Source organism: Canis lupus, chromosome 6, assembly GCF_048164855.1.
Source record: "Canis lupus baileyi chromosome 6, mCanLup2.hap1, whole genome shotgun sequence".
Classification (NCBI taxonomy): domain Eukaryota; kingdom Metazoa; phylum Chordata; class Mammalia; order Carnivora; family Canidae; genus Canis; species Canis lupus.
The window spans coordinates 23,456,887-23,477,678 of NC_132843.1; the positions used below are offsets into that span (position 1 = coordinate 23,456,887).

At 38.2% G+C, this 20,792-nt stretch overlaps 1 protein-coding gene across 1 annotated transcript in view; it reads left to right on the plus strand.

Annotated features, from left to right (window-relative positions):
- The window catches only part of DSG2 (desmoglein 2), a 48,284-nt gene extending 30,598 nt beyond the window's left edge, over positions 1–17,686 (plus strand). Inside the window, exons 7-15 of the mRNA XM_072829130.1 lie at positions 251–388; positions 505–690; positions 3,497–3,762; positions 4,500–4,642; positions 4,948–5,175; positions 9,152–9,379; positions 11,447–11,568; positions 12,698–13,027; positions 14,841–17,686. Of these exons, the coding sequence (XP_072685231.1) occupies positions 251–388; positions 505–690; positions 3,497–3,762; positions 4,500–4,642; positions 4,948–5,175; positions 9,152–9,379; positions 11,447–11,568; positions 12,698–13,027; positions 14,841–15,875 (2,676 nt within the window). The 3' untranslated portion in view covers positions 15,876–17,686. The remainder of the gene's footprint in view (positions 1–250; positions 389–504; positions 691–3,496; positions 3,763–4,499; positions 4,643–4,947; positions 5,176–9,151; positions 9,380–11,446; positions 11,569–12,697; positions 13,028–14,840) is intronic.
- The last annotated feature ends 3,106 nt before the right edge of the window (positions 17,687–20,792 follow it).

Here is a 20,792-nt window from a genome sequence, read left to right on the forward strand (position 1 = left end):
TCATTTCCTGATAATGTTACCAATGACATATTTAAGAATTTGACTACCAACAACTTCTCTAGGCCTTCCTGGCCTTCTAGAAATGCTCAGACAGCAAATAAACAGCATCTTCACATGAATAACAGATCATAAAACTTACTTATGAATAAGATACCCTGTGGTTCATTCTCTTGATGATCGAGAGAACTAAAAAGAAGATTTGGGAGTGGCTCATTTTCACCCCAGACGGATATTTTTCATTGCCTTGCAGGAACACAGCAGCTATACTTTGACAGTGGAAGCAAGGGACGGCAATGGACAAATAACAGATAAACCAGTAAAACAAGCTCAAGTTCAGATTCGTATTTTGGATGTCAATGACAATATACCTGTAGTCAAAAATGAAATGGTAACTATTATTTTTATAACAAACATATCTATTTACTCACATTTTAGTACTAACTAAAAATAATATCACTTGTTTGTGCTACATTAAAATAAAAATCTGGTTTTCATGTTTTACAGAATGAAGGGGTGGTTGAAGAAAACCAAGCCAATGTAGAAGTTATGCGCATAAAGGTGTTTGATGCAGATGAAATTGGCTCTGATAATTGGTTAGCAAATTTTACATTCGTATCAGGAAATGAAATGGGTTATTTCCACATAGAAACTGATACTCAAACTAATGAAGGAATCGTCACCCTTATTAAAGTAAGTACTTAATGTTCAAAATTGGCATGGGAAAAGTTGGTGAAGAAGAAGTGATTGTATTTGGAGCGTCAAATGCTTAAAAGTGCTTTACATACTCAACCTACACAACTATTTGAGATTGCAGACTTCCCTATTTGCCCAAGTTCTGTAGTTAGTAAATGGTCACACTACAGTCCAACTTCAGATCAGGGGACTCGAATCCTGATCTGATAACATGATACCAGCAACATTATTGTTCAGCATACTTTCTGTCTTTCTTGCATCCTGTGCCTGACAAACATCCTTACATCATGACCTCTTGCATCTACTAAGTATCCCCAATTTACTATCTCTTATTTGATCAACTTAACATAAAGCCAGACCTCACTAATAGCATCTAAAAACAAAAGCTGTAATAACTCGACAAAGCTTGAATCCAGTTGTCCTCATACTTAAATAAGAGTCGCTTTGTAAAGTTACATGTCCCAAATGCAGATTCCTGGGCCCTGTCCTCAAATCCAATGGGGTAGAGCTCAGGAACTTGCCTTTATAACAGAAATCCACTTGTGACTGTAATATAAGTAGTATGAGGATCACATTTAAAACATAGTGTTCTGGGATCCCTGGGTGGCGCAGTGGTTTAGCGCCTGCCTTTGGCCCAGGACACAATCCTGGAGACCCGGGATTGAGTCCCACGTCGGGCTCCCGGTGCATGGAGCCTGCTTCTCCCTCTGCCTGTGTCTCTGCCTCTCTCTCTCTCTCTCTCTGTGTGACTATCATAAATAAAAAAATAATAATAAAAATTAAAAAAAAATAAAAATAAATAAAACATAGTGTTCTAACTTCTTGTGCTTAATTGAACCAATGGAAGGAAAATAATCTTATTAAGTATCTGGGTCTTATACATTTGAAATGTATTACCCTCACAGAATTTTTTAAACAAAAATATAGGATGAATTTTTATCTAACATTATAAGAAGGAAAAATATCAATGTGTTTTTAAATGGTGTATGATAGGGCAGCCTGGTGGCTCAGCGATTTAGCGCTGCCTTCAGCCTAGGGCCTGATCCTGGAGACCCAGGATCTAGTCCTATGTCGGGCTCCCTGCATGGAGCCTGCTTCTCCCTCTGCCTGTGTCTCTGCCTCTCTCTTTCTGTCTCTCTCTGTGTCTCTCATGAATAAATAAATAAAATCATAAATAAATAAATAAATAAATAAATAGATAGATAGATAGATAGATAGATAAATGGCTTATGATAGAATTGCCTTATCAGATTTTGAAATAAAATGCAAAGCTACAGCTTTCTTTTTTTTTAAAGCTACAGCTTTCAAAATACTATCCCATTAAGTCATATACAGTCAAAAATGGATTCCAGAAGTTTCTAAACTTTTACAAAAACTTAAATATGACAAAGTAGGTAAAGTCTAAACATAGGAAGAGGAATAATGATAATATAAATATATAACAGAATAGAGAAATATTAACCTGAACTTTCATGATAATAATTATGTGCACCATGCATTAATAGACTATTATATGCGCTTAGACTACCACTTTGTAAAGCAGAGGAATATAGAATAAGATCACCTCAAGTTTAAAGGGAAGACACAATTTATTATTATGCAAGAAGTGGATAATGGCATCAGAGACAAATAGATTTGCCTGCTTATATAGAAGTAAGGGATCCTCTTACTCATAGAAGTTACAACCTTGATAGATGCTTACAACAAAAAGCCAGTAACACACCAGGAGAAAGTTACTTAGTGATGAACCATAGCATAGAAGTACTGAAAGTATTCTCACTGTACCATGGTAGCACAAAAAGGGATATAGTTATTTCTACCAAAGGGAGCATAGCAAAAAATAGTAAAATTAGCATTAAAGTGACAACAGCAGATTGAGAATGTTATAAATTGACTGATTTGTATAAAGAATTTTTTCTGGGATGCCTGGGTGGCTTAGTGGTTAAGCATCTGCCTTCATCTCAGGTTATGATCCCAGGGTTGGGATTGAGTCCTGCATCAGGCTCCCCAAAGGGAGCTTGCTTCTCCCTCTGCCTATCTCTCTCTCTCTCTCTCTCTGTCTGTCTCTCATGAATAAATAAATAAAATATTTAAAAAAGAAAGGACAACTTGGAAGATAAAGTATGTATTCAGTGATAAACTGACTATATCAAATGTACTTTATAAGTTTCACAAAGAACAGATTATTTGGAGGAAGGTTATTATTTTATGGAATTAATAGCAAACCAGATATTAATAGACATTATGCTAAAAAAGGGTGGGAAGTAGGTTCTTTGTTTAAATACATTTGCAAACCCTGGGTTTAGGAAAGTTAAGCCAGGAAGCCAGCTTTTTGGTATGCTAATGTGCAGTATAAGTCAATACTAGGGAAACAGCTGGCAGTGCTACCACTAGGCATGTGACCCTTTTCACTGGAACAAACCCATAGAACACATTTTAAGGAATATTATATTGTATGTCCATTAACTTTTTCCAGTAAAGTTAAAAAAAATCACTTCAGATTATTAAATATATATGTTTGTGTGTGTGTATATATAAAATATATTTTAAATAATTTGGACTTAAAAAAATAAAATTGGGGATACTCCCTAAATCATCCTTAACATTTATGAATATCCAAATTGACAGACTTTTTAATTTCTTGGTATCGATAGGAGTTAGAATACTGAGTGCTACTCTCTTCCCCATATGTTAAACTGTTATATCTAACATTAAAACTAAATGTGAGTGTGTATGTATGTTCTATGTATGTTCTAGTTGTTTTCTCTTTTGAAAGAATTCCCGTTGATTTTTGTCTTCCTAGGAAGTAGATTATGAAGAAGTGAAAAATCTTGATTTCAGCATTGTTGTCACTAACAAAGCAGCTTTTCACAAATCAGTCAAGAATAAATATAAGCCTACATCCATCCCCTTCAAAATAAAGGTGAAAAATGTGAAAGAAGGTATTCATTTTAAAAGTAGCACTGTCTCCGTTCATGTTAGTGAGAGCATGGATAAATCAAGCCAAAGCCAAATAATTGGAAAATTTCAAGTTTTTGACGAAGACACTGGACAACAAGCCCGTGTAAAGTAAGAGATAGTTGTGAAAATATTTCCTTACTTTAAATTACTTGAAATGCCTGTCTTCAAAAAATCATAATGAAATTTCCATACTTCATTCCTTTCCTCCCAGCATTGTAATCCCCCAAAGGTCTGGAGATTAAATTTTCTAGAGTTGTACCTGCAACTGAGAGGCAGGGAGAAATTTCCTCCCAGACCATCTTCTCTCCACCAGTTGAGTGTGAGGCAGAGGCGGGGTGCTTCACCTCAAAGTAATTCTGGCTAGGGAAAGCAAAAAAACAAGAAAGATAAAGTTCAGAAAGAAACTTACTGTCTTATTCTGTCTACACCTGTCTTACTTCCTGAAAGAGTATTAGAAGTAAGAAAGTGGCAAATAAATTTTCCATATACCAGTTGTTAGGTAATTAAATTCCTCTTCAATGGTTTACCCCAGATTTAAAATGGGAGACTAGACAACAGAGCAACTTGCAAACTTTCTGGGTTTGTAGGCAAGAAACGGTCACCCTGGCATATATCTTGGGTATGTTATAGAAACACAGAAGGTTCCCAAAAAGTGTGATATGCAAGAAAGAGTAAAGAGAGGGAACTTTTAGGACAGCTTCAAGAAATTAAAGACATTTCAAACTAATGCCTAAAACAAGAACACAGATAATGAACCATTAATTAAGCTTGAAAGAGTTGTAGATGATGAGAGATTATCACCTTATCCATAAATGAAAATTAATTTTATGTTTATTTTATAACAGATATGCCAAATTGGAAGATATAGACAACTGGATCTCTGTGGATTCTGTTACATCTGAAATTAGACTTGTAAAAATTCCTGATTTTGAATCCAGATATGTCCAAAATGGTACATACACTGCAAAGATTTTGGCAATATCCGAAAGTAAGTTATTAAATATACTTTTTTCTTGGCTGATATATGTATCTAAATATTACTTTGTAACATCCAAGACCTTCATTTTGTTCTTGTAGGAAAACCAAGTCTCTCCAATGGGCAAACCTTCACATTTCTACTCATTTAGCAGATTAAAAAACATGACTTGATCTGAATATTAAAACGTATCTAGGATAGGAAGTGCCACAGTTTGTTAGGACCTTCTCCTTTCCAAACTGGAAAAAGAATTCAAATGATGTCTGTTGTCAGCAATAGAGGCAATACATACATATTTTTTCTTTCTTATTTTTAAGGTTATCCAAGAAAAACCATCACTGGCACTGTTGTTATCACAGTGGAAGACATCAATGACAATTGTCCCACACTGGTCGACCCTGTGCAAAATATCTGCGATGACGAGCAGTATGTGAATGTGACCGCAGAGGATCTGGATGGACCCCAAAACAGTGGGCCTTTCAGTTTCTCCATCATTGACAAACCAGCTGGAATGGCAGAAAAATGGCAAATAGTGCACCAAGAAAGTAAGCAAAATCATTGGACTACATTTTTCAATACTAAACATGAGAGAAATCTAAAATCAATGGCTGTGCTTTTTTTTTTCCATAAGTTATATTTCTGATACAATTTTGTATGGAAGTTTCTAAAATAGGGTTCTGAAGCTCAGGTATGGTGTCTTTCATCAGCCTATAGTAAATACCCCATTTGGAGTAACCAAAGAGAGAAGAAAAATAACCCAATGTTGTAAAGATAGCTGAGTATTCCCTAAATCGCTCTTGAAATAGTTGTTTTGTCTTGTTAGCTGAGGTGTACCTTTCCTGTCTAAGCACAGCAATCAGAATAGATGGCTTCTAAAATTTTAAGCTATGATAACAATTCCATTGAAATAATGTCTGTGGATCACTTAGTCTGTACGAGGCATACTGCTGGCCCTTTGTAGGCATTATCTCATTTAATCCTTTCATCTATAACATTATGTCCTGATTATAGCTGCGGAATCTTAGCTTAACCAGAATTAAGTAGCTGTTCAAAGTCATAAAGTGGGTAAGTGATGGACACAGTATGAAGAAAGGTCTCTCTAGCCCCCACCCATCCCAGGTGGCCATGTGCATATATCCATGTTTTAGATGTACTCTCTTTGTCAATGTAGGTTTTGGGTGTTCTTCAGGGTGGTTCTGAATACCACAGACTATCCAGGAGACTCTTTTGTTTTAAACAATTAGTGTTCATTTTAGAAAAGTTTCAAATATAATACCCAGCTTTTTTTGGTTAACAAGTTTATTGTTATTTTTAAATCTAAGAAATTTTTATAGCCATTTTAAGAAGCATTAAATAACACATTTGGTCCAGTCTACAGAGCAAACAAATACTGTCAACATCTCAAAATACATTTATAAATTTAGTATATTTTGGTTTTTGCCAATGTATTTCAGTGATCTGAATTAACAGGTCAAATGCATTACCTCACTTCTTATGATCCCTATACTCTAAAATTCCAATAAATGTGACTCATAAATATACTGAACCTGAAATCCTCCTCAGTGGTCCACTACCGAACAAATCATTGATATTCCAGTCTACAGCTATAAGGCCAAATCAGTAACATAATCACACATTTTAAATCGGAGTTACAAAGCTGTCATGTTAATAGGGCTAATTTTCCTAAAAGTGATGCATGTATAAAAACACAGTAACAACACAATTTCTGTATGATACAAAAATATTAAAACCATGTCTTTAATTTGCTTTAAAGAAACTAATTTTAAATCTTCTTAAGGGTTTATGTACTCACTGGCAGAAGACAGTTATTCTCTCAATTAACTAAAGTTGCCTCGCTCTGAGGACGACAGTCACCAACCTGATTCATGGAGGCTACTTTCAATCAAGTTTTAGCTAGCATGAGCCCTGGCTGGTAGACATCCAGGTAATTCCTCTTAGGATAATTAAGTCACAGGCCTCAAAACTTGAAAAGTGGTTGGTCTCCTTGTTCAGTGTCTAATTCCGTATTCACAGAACTCTAGGAATTCCCATCTAGGCTGAATACTTGATTGGAGCTGGCCTTTCTTTGACTAAGATGTGTAAACGTGTTTTGCATTGAACTTACTGAATTTCCAACTCTTCTTTCTATCTAAGAAATATATGATGTTTGGGAGATGCCAGGCACTGTCCTAAGCACTTTGCTCATGGTTACCCCCTTAGAAGTTTAGCCCTACTGTCACCAGCATTTTACAGATGAAGAAAGAAAGGTACAGAGAGTCTCTTAACATTCTCAAGGTCACATCTAGCTAAAAGTTGGGACTAGGATTTGACCCCAATTAGTCTGGCTCAGGCATCTTTCCAGATATGTAGATAAGTTTTCTAGCTTAAGATCAAGATGTTTGGATTTGATGGGTCTCTGAATTTTTTGTAGTCTTAGGAACGTGAAACTCTTAAGGACATGCATGTTGAGTGTTATTAGAGAAAGTCACTGAGATTTATACTCTATATATCTAGACACTTTTTTTTTTTTTAATCTAGACATTTTAAAGAGAGAGGATTCCATAAACTGTGCTCTCTTCTCCTTGGTTACATAATTAGGTGATCAGTCAACTGTCATGATAATAAATAGCTCCTATCTATTTTTATTTGGGAAAATTTTAAAGCACAGAAAATCCCAGTGTCTAATATGGCAGACATCTTTGTACCTGCCACTTAGAATTAAAGGAATATTAACTGGTTCTCATATTTGAATGAGACCTCTTTTTTTTTTTTTTTATAATAATATAAAAGTCCTCTTTTTGCCTTTTCTCTCCTCCACTTGCCCTCTCCGAGCCAATCATGAATTTAATTATGTTCTTCTTCCCGGTTATGTTTTCATGGATTTTTTTTTTCGTGAATTCATACTCCTTTAAATGATTAGATGCTTTTTTCTCACTTCTCCAAAGCTTTAAGGATGATTTAATAAGTAGATTCTACCCATGCAGATCAAACTCATAAAATTTGGACCTTAAGATGAAAAGAAGCTGTTTCCTACTTCCAAAAATAAATAAAACAACAAAACAAAACCCAAACACTCACTTTTAATTTTTGTATCCATCCAGGTTTACATATCTTGCAAGTTTATTATTTTTATATAAATGCTATGAATATGTAAGAATAATTTTTAAGCTCTTAGATAAATAACTGATCGTTATTTTTACTCATGTATAACTGGTCATTATTTTTATTAAAGTAAAGGAAAAATTTGAAAATAATCGTCAGTCACGTTTAAAAAAAAATAAGATAAAAGGTCATTCATACAACGCTTTGTGTCATGTTCTTGCCAAAATGTATAACCTGAATCCAATCATGAGGAAGTCATCAGACAAATTCAAACTGCGGAGCATCCTTTAAAATAAGCGGCCTTCAAAAATGGCAAGGGCATGAAGGCTGAAAAAAAAAAAAAAAGGTGGGACTGATCTAGATCATCCATAGAGATTAGGGTGACAACTAAAGGCAATGCATAATTCTTGATAGACTTCAGGATCAAGAGAAAAAAACAAAGAACTATCAAGGGCATTTTTGCAACAATTGAAAAGTTTGACTATGGGTTATATCAATACTAAATTTTTTTTGAGAGGGCTAATGTCCCTTGGTCTTAGATATATGCTGATGGGTATCATAATATCCACAACTTTCAAATATCTCAGAAAAAAGTGTGTGGATAGAAAGTATTGTAATAAAATGTAAACAAGTCATAAAGGGTATATTGATATTTATTGTAATATTCTTTTTTAAAAAATATTTTATTTATTTATTCATGAGAGACACAGAGAGAGAGAGACAGAGACAGGCAGAGGGCGAAGCAGGCTTCTCTCAGGGAGCCCAGTGTAGGACTTGATCCCAGAACTCCAGAATCACACCCTGAGCTGAAGGCAGACACTCAACCACTGAGCCACCCAGGCGTCCCTTATTGTAATATTCTTACAGTTTTTCTGTAGATTTGAAATTTTTCAAAATTTTGAATGTATTGTGATATAATGTCAGGAACAAAATGGGAGGGACAAAATGAAATGAGATTGGCCTAATACTGAAAGTTGTCAAAACTGGGGACAGGTACCATGAGGGTTAACTACAGCCTTCTATTATTGTCTGTTTGAAGATGGCTTTAACAGAGTTTTTTAAGAAATGGTAAAATAAAGGTCTTTTAATGGAAATGTCACTTAAGTTACCACGTATTTGTTACTATATTCCCCATACATAGAACATTTCCTAGCATTTGGTGGACATCACACATACTTGTTAAAATTAATCATCATAAAAGGAAAATGTGTCCAAATCTGATCCTTTGCTGTTAACCTGCCTTTTGGGGGTAGTCTGGACTAAGTTTAGCAAGCACACGGTGTGAATTCAATAGAGAAGTTAAGCAATAATAAAGCTTCTAACTGGAGCTAACTACTATCAGCAATTAAAGAATGTTTCTCTTCACCTCTTCCTTGGTAATCACCTATTTTTATTTCCTTTTGCCCCCTACCCTTGCAGGTACCAGTGTGCTACTGCAACAAAAAGAGCAAAAGCTTGGGCGAAGTGAAATTCAGTTTCTGATTTCAGATAGTCAGGGCTTCAGTTGCTCTGAAAAGCAGGTGCTTCAGCTCACAGTTTGTAAGTGTCTGGATGGCAGTGGTTGTGTAGAACCTCTGCGTGGCACATATGTTGGCCTGGGACCCGCCGCAATTGCACTAATAATTTTTGCCCTTCTGCTGTTGCTACGTAAGTATTTTAAAAGCCACTCTTTAGCTCATCTAGTAATTTCCATGCACTACCAGTGTTTGGTTATGGTAGTTAGTAGTCACTGATTTCTGTACAGTGATTCTTTAACCGCACTAGAACACTTTGAGGGTGATTAGGGAAACAATAAGTGATCATTGATAAATTCACCAAAGATGATTCTAGCCCTCTTGAGAATTTTGTTTTAGAAAAATGAATTTTTGTCTTGGTGAAATACATAATTTCCCGAATTAAGTAACCAAGGTTACTAGACAACCTTGTTGGTGATAAGCTCTGTGAGGAAGGGATGTTGCCTATTTCATGCCAGTGCTTAGAATATGTCTTGCACAGAGTAGGCTCTCAGAAAAGATTTGTTGCATGAATTTGGATTCTGGATACAAAGTTGTTTTTACAGACTCATCTTGTTCCCATCAATTCTTGCTTTTGCACATTCAGCTTGTCAGGGCTTAACCTCCTCCTGCCCTCTGCTTTGCTTGGCCCTTTACCTGGGCAACAACAGCTCGACCCTCTGAGTGACAACCAGTCTTGCCTTCCCTGCATGACCTCCAAACACCTCAGGTTTCCTTTCATGAAAGAACAAAGTACTGCAGCTATGGAATACCACTCCACTTGGCCACTGAACAAGGGTGGAGGACCACCTCTGAGGCACCTTCAGTGATTTCAGTGATGAAGGAGGTGCTAGTAAATGTACAATTGAATGCACAGCACTCAACAGTTTATGGTGTACTTTTATACCACTGTCTCTGTTTTATGGGTAAAAATACAGACATACATGGAGAAATGACTAGTTTCAGCTCACCAAGTCTGTAGGTATGGACTGGAACGGGGACTCTATCTTTTACCCAGAGACTACTCGCCTTACCTTCTCATCTCAGACTATCTGGGGCCCAGCATGGTGCTTGGCGCATGGTAGACACTAGATAAGCATTTGTTAAATTTGTTGAAATTGTTGAGTTGCCACTGGCTAATTTCAGCTTTTTACCCACAGTGTAGCTACCCACAGTGGCTATAATTACTGAACTGTCAACTATTTAACACAAAAGAGACTGTAGGAAGTAGTCAACTGATCATTGGAAGCTGTGAAACAGAAATGGCAATAAAAACTAATTTGAGAAGGGCAGCTTGCAGGTGAATTCTTTACTGCATTGATCAAGAAGATGAACATTGGCTTTCGCCTCCTCCCTGAGGTAGAATAAAATTTAAGGAGGGAGCTCTGAAATTTTATTAAATTTGTGATGAAATATTACATATATTTTAAAGGCTTTTTTTTTAAGATTTAATTTATTTATTCATGAAAGACAGAGAGAGAGAGAGAGAGAGGCAGAGACACAGGCAGAGAGAGAGGCGGCAGGCTCCCTGCAGGGAGCCCAATGTGGGACTCCATCCTGGGACTCCAGGATCACGCCCTGAGCCAAAGGCAGAGGCTTAACCGCTGAGCCACCCAGGGATCCCCCATTATAAAGGCTTTTAATGTAGAGTCATTTTAGAAAATAATACTCAGGTAATTCAGATGTTAATTTGAACTTCAGTTTGCCATGCCTTTGCCAAATTCTACTCCAGGATGAAGTGGTGAAGTATTTTAGAAGTTCCAATGGTCTAGAATATTTTAACATATTAAAATTTATCTACCCCTAGGAGCTTTTGATCTTTTTAGCATATATATAAATATATATGTATTTTCTTGGATAGTGAATTTTGTCATATTAAAAAAGTGACTTAAAAGAACCACAAAAGATTTAAGTCTTTAAACTGGTTTTGATGATTTGTATGCTATCGAATCCAGCCTTCGTGTTCCATCTGGCAGCCACATACAGCCTTTTTGTGATGAATGCAGACTGCCTCATGCTGCCTTTAGGCTTTGGTGTAATTCACCAAAACAAGTTTGGTGAGGTTGAACCAGAGTGAAAGAAAAGAAAATGCAAAAATAGGGCTGTAAATAAGTGAAGATTAAACTCTAAAAAGCAAAATGCAAATTCTAAAATTATGCAGTATAAGTTTAGAAATATGTTGAGGCTTACCTTCTCTGGACTCAATTTTGTTTCTGTCCAGTTGTACCACTCTTACTGCTGATGTGCCACTGTGGAGAAGGCGCCAAGGGCTTCACCCCCATTCCTGGCACTATAGAGATGCTGCATCCTTGGAATAACGAAGGGGCGCCACCTGAAGACAAGGTCAGATAATCAGATGTCAGTGGTATTTATAATTCTTTCCTGACATTAAAGGGCCTTTAGAAAGAGTTTTTAGCATTTTAAGTCATGAGAGAGTAAAGTCATCATTATAGATTTCACTTACGTATCTTTGTTAAACAGAGGGTTCAAATGACAATATATTTTGTGTTTGCTGCCAGGGCAAGTTGAAGTGGTCTTGTTCTGCTGTGATAGGTCCTATGATAATTTCTATGTTACAGAGAATGTTAAAAATGTTAAGAATGATACAGGGAATGAAAGATGTGTTTCGCCATTTCTGTTTCGAACCTCAATACATAGGGTTAGGAGAGGTAAACCCACCACCTCCATGAGAGTTGTAAAATGCTGCAAAACCTCCTCTCCTCCCTATTTAATAGACAGGGGGAGATCCCATTATCTCTCTATTGCAACTTCACCCCTGGTCTCTCATCACTATCTACAATAAGCACTATGTTCAACAGGATACTATTTAGCATCAAGTGTCAGAGAACTCAGAATAACAGAGGCCTAAATATGAATGTGGGCCATTGAAGACCAGCATGATGATTCCCCTCCTTTCTCGTTGTTCCTCCATGGATGAGTTCCATTCCCATACTGTCTAAATGCTCCAGACACTAGTTGCTGTGCCCACATTCCAACAAGCAGATAGGAGAACTGCTCTTAAAGAACACTTCCCAAAAGCTGCATACCTCATTTCTGCTTGAAATCACATTAACCAGAACTTAGGTAGCTATTCCAAGGAACAGTGGAAGCTTGGATAGATAGTCTTTATTTAGAGCAGCATGTGTCCAGCTAGGAAAAAAAGAAAAATGGTTTAATATAGAAGGAGGCATTAAACCCTAGAGGAAAGTTGATGACAATACAGTAATGACAATGAGCTGAGACCATATTTAAATAATTTTTGTTTTCTCCTTCGGTTCTGATCAGCTCACAAAACAAGAAGTGGAATGGAGATTTCAGAAGACTCAAATACAAGTTATTCAACCCAAAATATTTCTCCTAATTTGCCTCTGCAGAAATAGCTCATTGCTTTCGCATGTCCACTTAGCTCAGATCGCTTTGCCAACTGTACTGACCCTCCATCCTTCTCAGTCCTAACTGTATTTTCCCTCAGGTGGTACCATTGCACCTAACAGCAGATCATGGAGAGAGTGTAGCAGCAGACATCAGACTGGGAGTGGTAACTACCAAGGAAACCACAAAAGAAAGTAGCTCTGCCCTCATCAAAGACCATCATGAGATGTCTGAGATTGATGGAAGATGGGAAGAACACAGAAGCCTTATTTCTGGTGGAGTTACCCAAGTGACAGGAACAACAGGAGCCAACATAGGTGCTGAAGCTCTAAGGATCACAAAAGCCACAGGGTCTTCCAGAGACTTGGCTGGAGCTCAAGCGGCTGCTGCGGCAGTGAACGAAGAATTCTTAAAAAGTTATTTCACTGAGGTGAGGATTCATTTATATTCATTTATATATGCTGGGGTGATGGTGGACATTTATATGTGAATGTAGTATTATTAAGGTAATCGTTGCCTTGGACCTAAATAGAACTTTGTCATTTTTTAAGAGAATGTATATAGGCAGTGAGGAAAGACAGATGTGGCCCATTTGATGGGTCAGCCCAATTACATGGTGATAATGAATGACCCCACCATCCTACTTCTTGCAGAAGCTGACTTCTCACATTCTTGTTTCTGTCAGTTGACACAACTCTGCTTTTCCCCATGTTGTCTTCATGCGAAGATACATGCCGAGAAAGCAGACGGTACTGGGCAGGTGCCATCCCTGGAGAATGGGGAACAGAGCCACACAGAACCAGCCAATGACACACTCCTAAAGCAGCTGCCTTTTCTGTGCTCATATTTCATTGGTCAGAACAAGTAACATGTCAAAGCCATATGTCAGTGGGTCAGAAAGTCCAGTCCATCTGTGGGAGCAGACTTGCTAGGGATGAGCCTGCTAGGAGTGGAGAGAATATGTGACCTAAAAATCACAATCTGTGATGTCTGTTTAAATTTTGTCTCCTTGGCTTCACTATTGAGGCGATTCATAAAAAATCAGGAGGAAGGTTGTAGGAAGGATGATGGGATGCATTCAGAAAGCTCATGCCTGGAATGAGGAATTAGAAGACGACTGGAGGGACGCCTGGGTGGCTCAATGGTTGAGCGTCTGCCTTTGGCTCAGGTCATGATCCTGGGGTCCTGGGATCAAGTCCCACGTCAGGCTCCATAAGGAGTCTGCTTCTCTCTCTGCCTATGTCTCTGCCTCTCTCTCTGTGTCTCTCATGAATAAATAAATAAAACCTTTAAAAAAAAAAAAAGAAAAGAAAAAGAAACAGGGCTGGTTAACTTTCTTGAGAACAAGGCCCACATGGCCCACCTGGGATGGGCAGAGTGTTGGGCATCTGAAGGACCCTTGAGACCAGTGAAGGGATGAGCTCCTAGAAGGAAGTCAGTTTATTTCTGTCTCCTGTCTACATGGTAGCAAATTACTGGAGTGCTTTTCCACTTCCTGTCTCCTACCCCCTCGCTTCTTTGAGACCATCTGCCCAACCAAGTTTGCGTGAGGGGAAGATGATGATGCCATCAGTATCAGGAAAAGCATTTCTCCTCATCCCCTTTCTGCCTTACAGCCAGGCTCTACCCTGGGGTGCCCTATTAGTTTCATCTTGATAGTTCTCCCTCTCCACTCTAATCCTGCTTGAGTCAGACTTGGTTGTGTGTATGTGAGAAATTTTGTATTCGGAAATCATTTCAAACTTACCAGAGAATTTCCAAGAACAATAGAAATTTTGAACGCCTGTATATTCTTTACCCAGATTACCCAATTATTAACCCTTTGCCACATTTGCTATTTGGTTTCCTAATCTCTCCCTCCCCCTGGCCCTCTTTCTTTCACACACACACATACATGCGTGTGCACATGCGTATACATACGCATATTTTCTTACATAATACAGTGAACAGATTTAACAGTGCCATATTCCATATTTCAATTTTGCCAATTATTGCAGTAATATCTTCTGTAGCCATTGTTTTTCCCATCCCAGAACCAATCCTGAGTCCTGTCTTTCTTATCTCTTACAATACTAATATTTTTTTAAGAATCCAGGCCAGCCGTGTTGTAGGATGTCCTTCCATTTGTAGATCTCTGATGTTTTCTTATAAGGAGACTCGGGTTATACATTTGGGCCAGAAATATAGTCTTACTCTTAAGTGAAGTTGTGTCACTAATTCTGTGCCTCTGTTTTCTATCTTAGAAAGCTGCCTCTTACACTGATGAAGATGACATTCACACAGGCAAAGATTGCCTTCTGGTTTATTCTCAGGAAGACACTGCATCTCTCCATGGTTCCATTGGCTGCTGCAGTTTTATTGAAGGAGAACTTGACGATGGCTTTCTAGATGATTTAGGGTTTAAATTCAGGACACTAGCTGAAATTTGCTTGGGTCAAAAAATAGATATGGATGTGGAAATGGAGCAGAGACAAAAACATGCGGGAGAGTCAAGTATGAAAGCGGCTTCACATTCATTCAGCGAGCAAACTAATATTAATTCGGAGAATGCTTACTTCTCTGGTAGTAGCTTTCAAGTTCCAAAACCTCTGGATGAAGCAAATGCAGAGAAAGTAACTCAGGAAATAGTCACTGAAAGCTCTGTATCTTCTAGACAGGGTCACAAGGTAGCTACGCTGCTCCCTGATCCACTGGCTTCTGGTAACGTTGTAGTGACAGAAACTTCCTATGGTACAGGCTCCACTATGCCACCGAGCACTGTGGTCCTAGGCCCTGGCCAGTCCCAGGCCCTAATTGTGACAGAGCGTGTGTATGCTCCAGCCCCTCCCTTGGTAGAGCAGCGCTATGCTAACGACACCAATGTCATGGTTACCGAGACAATAATACAGCCTAACGGAGGCTTCCCTGGTCCTCTGGAAGGTACGCAGCATCTGCCAGATGGACGTTATGTTGTGGTGAGGGAGAGAGAGAGCTTTCTTGCCCCCAGATCAGGTGCACAGCCCACCCTGGCCATGCCCGGTGTAGCTGTAGGACAGAACATGACAGTGACAGAAAGGGTGCAAACCCCTGCCTCCAGTTACTGGATTCCTGCCCAAACCTCTGTGATGGCCAGAAAGACAGAGGTTTCTGGAGCTGGAGTCCGTGGCCCCCTGCCAAATTGCAGTTTAGAGGAGTCTGGTCATTCTAATTCTATGCTAACCGGTCATTCTAATTCTACGCTAACCGCATCCTCCACCAGGGTCTCCAAGCACAGCATCGTGCAGCATTCTTACTCCTAAACCACAGCATACCACAGCCCGACCCAGAGTTTAGCTGGCAGTGCCTGGTTTTCGTGTTTTCAACGAGCCTGTCTTTTGATGAGCCTGTAGACATGAGAGATGTACACCCTGGGCTTGAAACTCCTCTCAATCACTAATGCCCAACAGGTTGCCCTGTGCCAGCCCTAGATTGCACTGCAGAGATGCTCAGTGCTCCCTGATGGCTGCGTCACGATGCTGTGCCTTAAGTGCCTTTTAGTGAGTTATGACCAAACAATATTCACAAAGCAAGTTAAGTAGAGAATCAGTCCAACTTGTAAGAGTTTATACCAAATGGACACAGAGTATCCAGCGCCTTAGCTCTCCAGTAGAGTCACCCATAAAGCTGAGTGGGCCCTTTGCATCCTGCAGTGGTGTTTCCCATTGCCGTTCTATATTCTAGACCATACTGGGCCTGGCAGATTACTGACACCTCATTTATCCAAAAATAAGCGTGCAGTCTAGACAACTGTTTTGTTCATTTTCTTTAAGATGAGAAGCCTGGCCTTTTGAATCTGTCTTAGGTTGATTGAGTTTTGGAACATTGACATGGTAAAGAATACACATTGTATTTCTCTGAGCTTGTGTGTTGTATAACTTTAAAAATAGCATTATTGCTTCCCTGTGTCTCTGCAAAGTTGTGAAGATATGGAACACTTCAAATTCAGTTGAATAATCCAGGGAAAAATTCACAAATATAAAATCACTTTACTTTTTATAATAATATAGTATTTTTTAAAACTCAGGATACATCATCCTCTAATTTTGTACAGCTAATTAACCACTAGACTGGATTCTCCACTGTGAGAAGAACTTGCCTGTTTCAACACTATATATCCTCAGCACATAACATGAGTGCCAAATAAATATTTGTGGAATTAAACCAAATTTTAGAAATCATCCTCTTTTATTTACAATTGCAGAGAATACTAGAAAATCGTATAATATCAGTAATTGTGATTTTGAAATTATGATTTTTATTCTATGTCCCAAAGTCCCTGACTGTCCAGTCATGACTTACTTTGTGAATATTAAATATTCAGTTGAACAATTGACCTGAATTTGTACAACATCCTTGCCTTTCATTTTGAAAACTTACTTGGATATTTCGGCTTCTAAGTATATTGTACTTTTATGACTCCTTGAAAAAAATAGTGCATATAAGGTTTTGAAATATATGTGCATATCAGTATGTGGATATAGCTTATGTGAATATTTCCCACAACAAAATAATTTTCATAAATTTTAAAGACTGTAATTTTGTGATTTTTTTTCAAGGTATTTTGCTAGGGAAATGAATCTTGAAAAGTTCTTTTTTTAGACGTTTTTGACTTGAGTTACGTTATACAAGAGATTGGTATGTTTTGCGTTTACTATCTATGAGTAAAAGGCAAGTATCTTTAAATATTGTAAGTGTGTAGCCAAGATGAAGGTCAATCTTCCTTTCCGTGATCTAAATTTTTTACTCTCTACTTAGTAATTGTTGCTTTTTCTTTTCTCTTTTATACGTAGTAGTTATATTTTGCTATGTATGAAACAGGAATTTCACTACTGTGTGAAATGTGAATAGGACCTGTATACTCCAAAAATCCAAACTTGGTTTTAACTGTCCTCCTTGGACAGTTGGAGAAAACCTAACCTGTCTCTTGTATGTAGCAGAGTCATGTTTTTTAAATGTTTTTTTGTACCTGAAATGATGATTTGTATTAGGTTTTACATTTGTTCCTTGGGAAATGATATTTGTATATGCATCATCATAAAATATTTAAATAAAAAGATGACCTTTAGAGCAACCCCTTTCCATAATCTTTTTATTGCTCTGTCATATTTTACAAGGACTATCGTTTTGCATCAGAGGAGAGAGCTCTCTGAAAGCAGGCGTTTTTGCTTGACTTTGGCATTTAAATTAGAACTGCTTATATCGGGCTCAGCCAGACTCCTTGGAAGAGCCTCATTTTCCCAAAGTCCTGGTTAAATTTTAATTTCAGATATATTTTAGGGTAAATATGTTCCATAGTAAAAAATTATCTGTTGTTTATCTGAAATTCAAATTTAGCTGGGCACTCCATACTTTGCCAAGCTAGCAACCCTGTTCCTAAAGGACTGGAATTTGCTCTCTGCCCACATTAGAGGAAGCTGTTGGGTTCAGCTAAAGAAAGCTTGCACATCTAGCCCAGAGAGATGAAATCACTCAATCAGTGTCAAAAAGCTGTTTTAGTTACTTGTTAAATTTACGAGAGAAAAGATCAGAGTTTCTGCCTACAGTATAATGTCACGTTAGTAAATATTTCACAACACTGGCACATCAAGACGTCCCAAAGCATAAAGACCATGTAGTATTGTGTGACTTCAGGGTTCCCACCCCAAGTGGCAGATGGGAGCAATTTTTGGTTGGTCTCTACAGACCATGTTCCAATCACCACCACATCAAAATGTATACAGTAAAGATGTTGCTTATCAATTAACACCTAGAAATGAGGCATTTCAAAAGACAGTGTTAAGATAATTACTTCCTTAACCTCCCCAAATTTCTTGGCTTCCCAATCATAGTGGAGTTCAAGTCCTCTATATCATTATGGATTTTTTTTTTTTTTTTTTTGGTCTACTGTTTCTATGAATTGCTGAGAGAGGGATATGAAAATCTCCGGCTGAGCCACCTGGGTGGCTCAGTGGTTGAGAGTCTGCCTTCAGCTCAGGGCATGATCCCGGGGTCCTGGAATCAAGTCCCACATCTGGCTCCCCACAAGGACCCTGCTTCTCCCTCTGCCTAGGTCTCTGCCTCTCTATGTCTCTCATGAATAAATAAAATCTTCAAATCAAATCTCCATCTGATTATGGCTCTGCCTACTTGTTTAGTGTTTTCTAGTTTTGCTACCTTATCTTTACACTTGTTATACTTGTGTTAATGAGTACAAATACATATAGCATTATTGTGCCTCCTCAAAGAATTGACCCTTTTATCATTATGGAATCTCTGTCTGTGATTATATTCTTTGTCTTGAAATCTGCTCTGCCTGACATAAATATTTCCACACTGGCTTATTATGCTTAGTGCTTTTTACTCTCAACTTTATAGTTCTAATGTGTTTCTTATACATATTGAGATAGGTCTTGCTCTCTTATCCATTTCAACACTTTCTGACTTTGAATGAATGGTTTTAGTCTACATGCCACAATTTATATTGATGAGTGTAAACCTGCCATCTTGGTATTTGTTTTCTCTTGGTCCCATCTGTTTTTTCATCTTTGTTCCTTTCCTGCCTTCCTTTGTGTGTTAAATGTTCTAGGATTCCACTGTAGCTCCTTTACTGACCTTTTAACTGGTTGCTCTTTTGGAAATCCAATTTTAAAAATCTGCTAACCCAAAAAAACTTTCCAAGAGAGCAGAAGAGAAAGAAAGCAGTTTTATTACTGAATAAGCACTATACCAGGATGCCATGTGCATTATAAGCAACTCATAAAGAATTGTAAAGACAGAAATCTCACTATTATAAAGCCAGGCAAACACAACCCATTACATGCATGCTCACAACATAATGAGAACATCCTGAAGCAAGACTTGCCAGTACCATTGGTCATACACAAATCATCTTAAATTCACCTGGCAATTAGGTAGCCATTGTGTTGATGATTGCCTTTATCCAAAGAAATAATAAGACTTGTAGTATCTATGATAGGGAGCTAGTTACAATCTGGAGGCAGACACCCAAGGAGAAGGGGAGGTAGAGGTGTTATCTTCCTTGATGTTCTCATCTTTGATGTTCAAAGAGATGACTCTAAAGTCCGAGAGAAAGACATTGCTGCTTGTGAAGCTGACAAAAAGCTCATTTAGTTTAAAAATTTCTATAGTGCGTGAAAAGGGCAGAGAAAGAATTTGTAATTATAAGTTTTCTAAAGTAAATGCTCTGAGAAAGAGGAGAGAGGAGGGACAGTCTGTCCCCTTTTGTACCCAGAAAAATTTAATTTTTCTCACTTAGATTTGTCCTTACCCACACCTTAGGGCTCTGTTCCTTGTGGCAAGTGGTTGGTTACCAATTGGATAGCACAAATTTAGACCATTTCTATAGCTGTGGAAAGGTTTTTTTGGGGGGGCAGCACAGCTCTAGAACTTAGAGTATGTATCTTTTTTTAAAAGATTTTATTTATTTGCTAATGAGAGACACAGAGAGAGAGGAAGAGACATAGGCAAGAGGGAGAAACAGGCTCCTAGAGGGGAGCCCGATGTGGGACTCGATCCTAGTACACTGGGATCACGCCCTGAGCTGAAGGCAGATGCTCAACTGCTGAGTCACCCAGGCACCCTTAGTGTGTATCTTTAATTTATCATAGGCTACCTTCAACTCTTCTACTACTTCACAATGTACATAAACCTTGAAATTTCACTTTGTGGATCTTTTTGTCACTAGATCTCTGACCTTCACATTCAACGCTAATGAAGAGGCCTTCATTCATTGTCTCCTGTCTCCCACACTTTCCCCCATACACCTGCCCCATTGGCTATAGTGCATTATTGGCACGAATATTCTGAAATCAAGTCCATGAGTGATGGGAAATAGACTTCTTATTACAGATTACACAGATTACAGAACTTCCACCAACCCATGCACCAAGTAGAGAAAATGAGATGAGGAAGTTGTGCCTCAGATAAAATCCAAAATTTAGCCCCTGGCTGAACATTTTCCATTTGCATCTTTATGCCCACTCTCTATCCTTCATTTTCACCTTGTTCTGAGACCCAGGAGCTCTCCTTTCTAGATGCTTCAAGGGGTATCCTTGCCCTCTGGCTACAAGTTGATCGTGGTCAGTGGGAAGCAATGTCTGGAAATGCCAGTAAGAAAAATACAAGGTCAGAGCATGTCTTCCCTTCTTTTCCTCTGCCAACACCTGCCAGGCATCTCT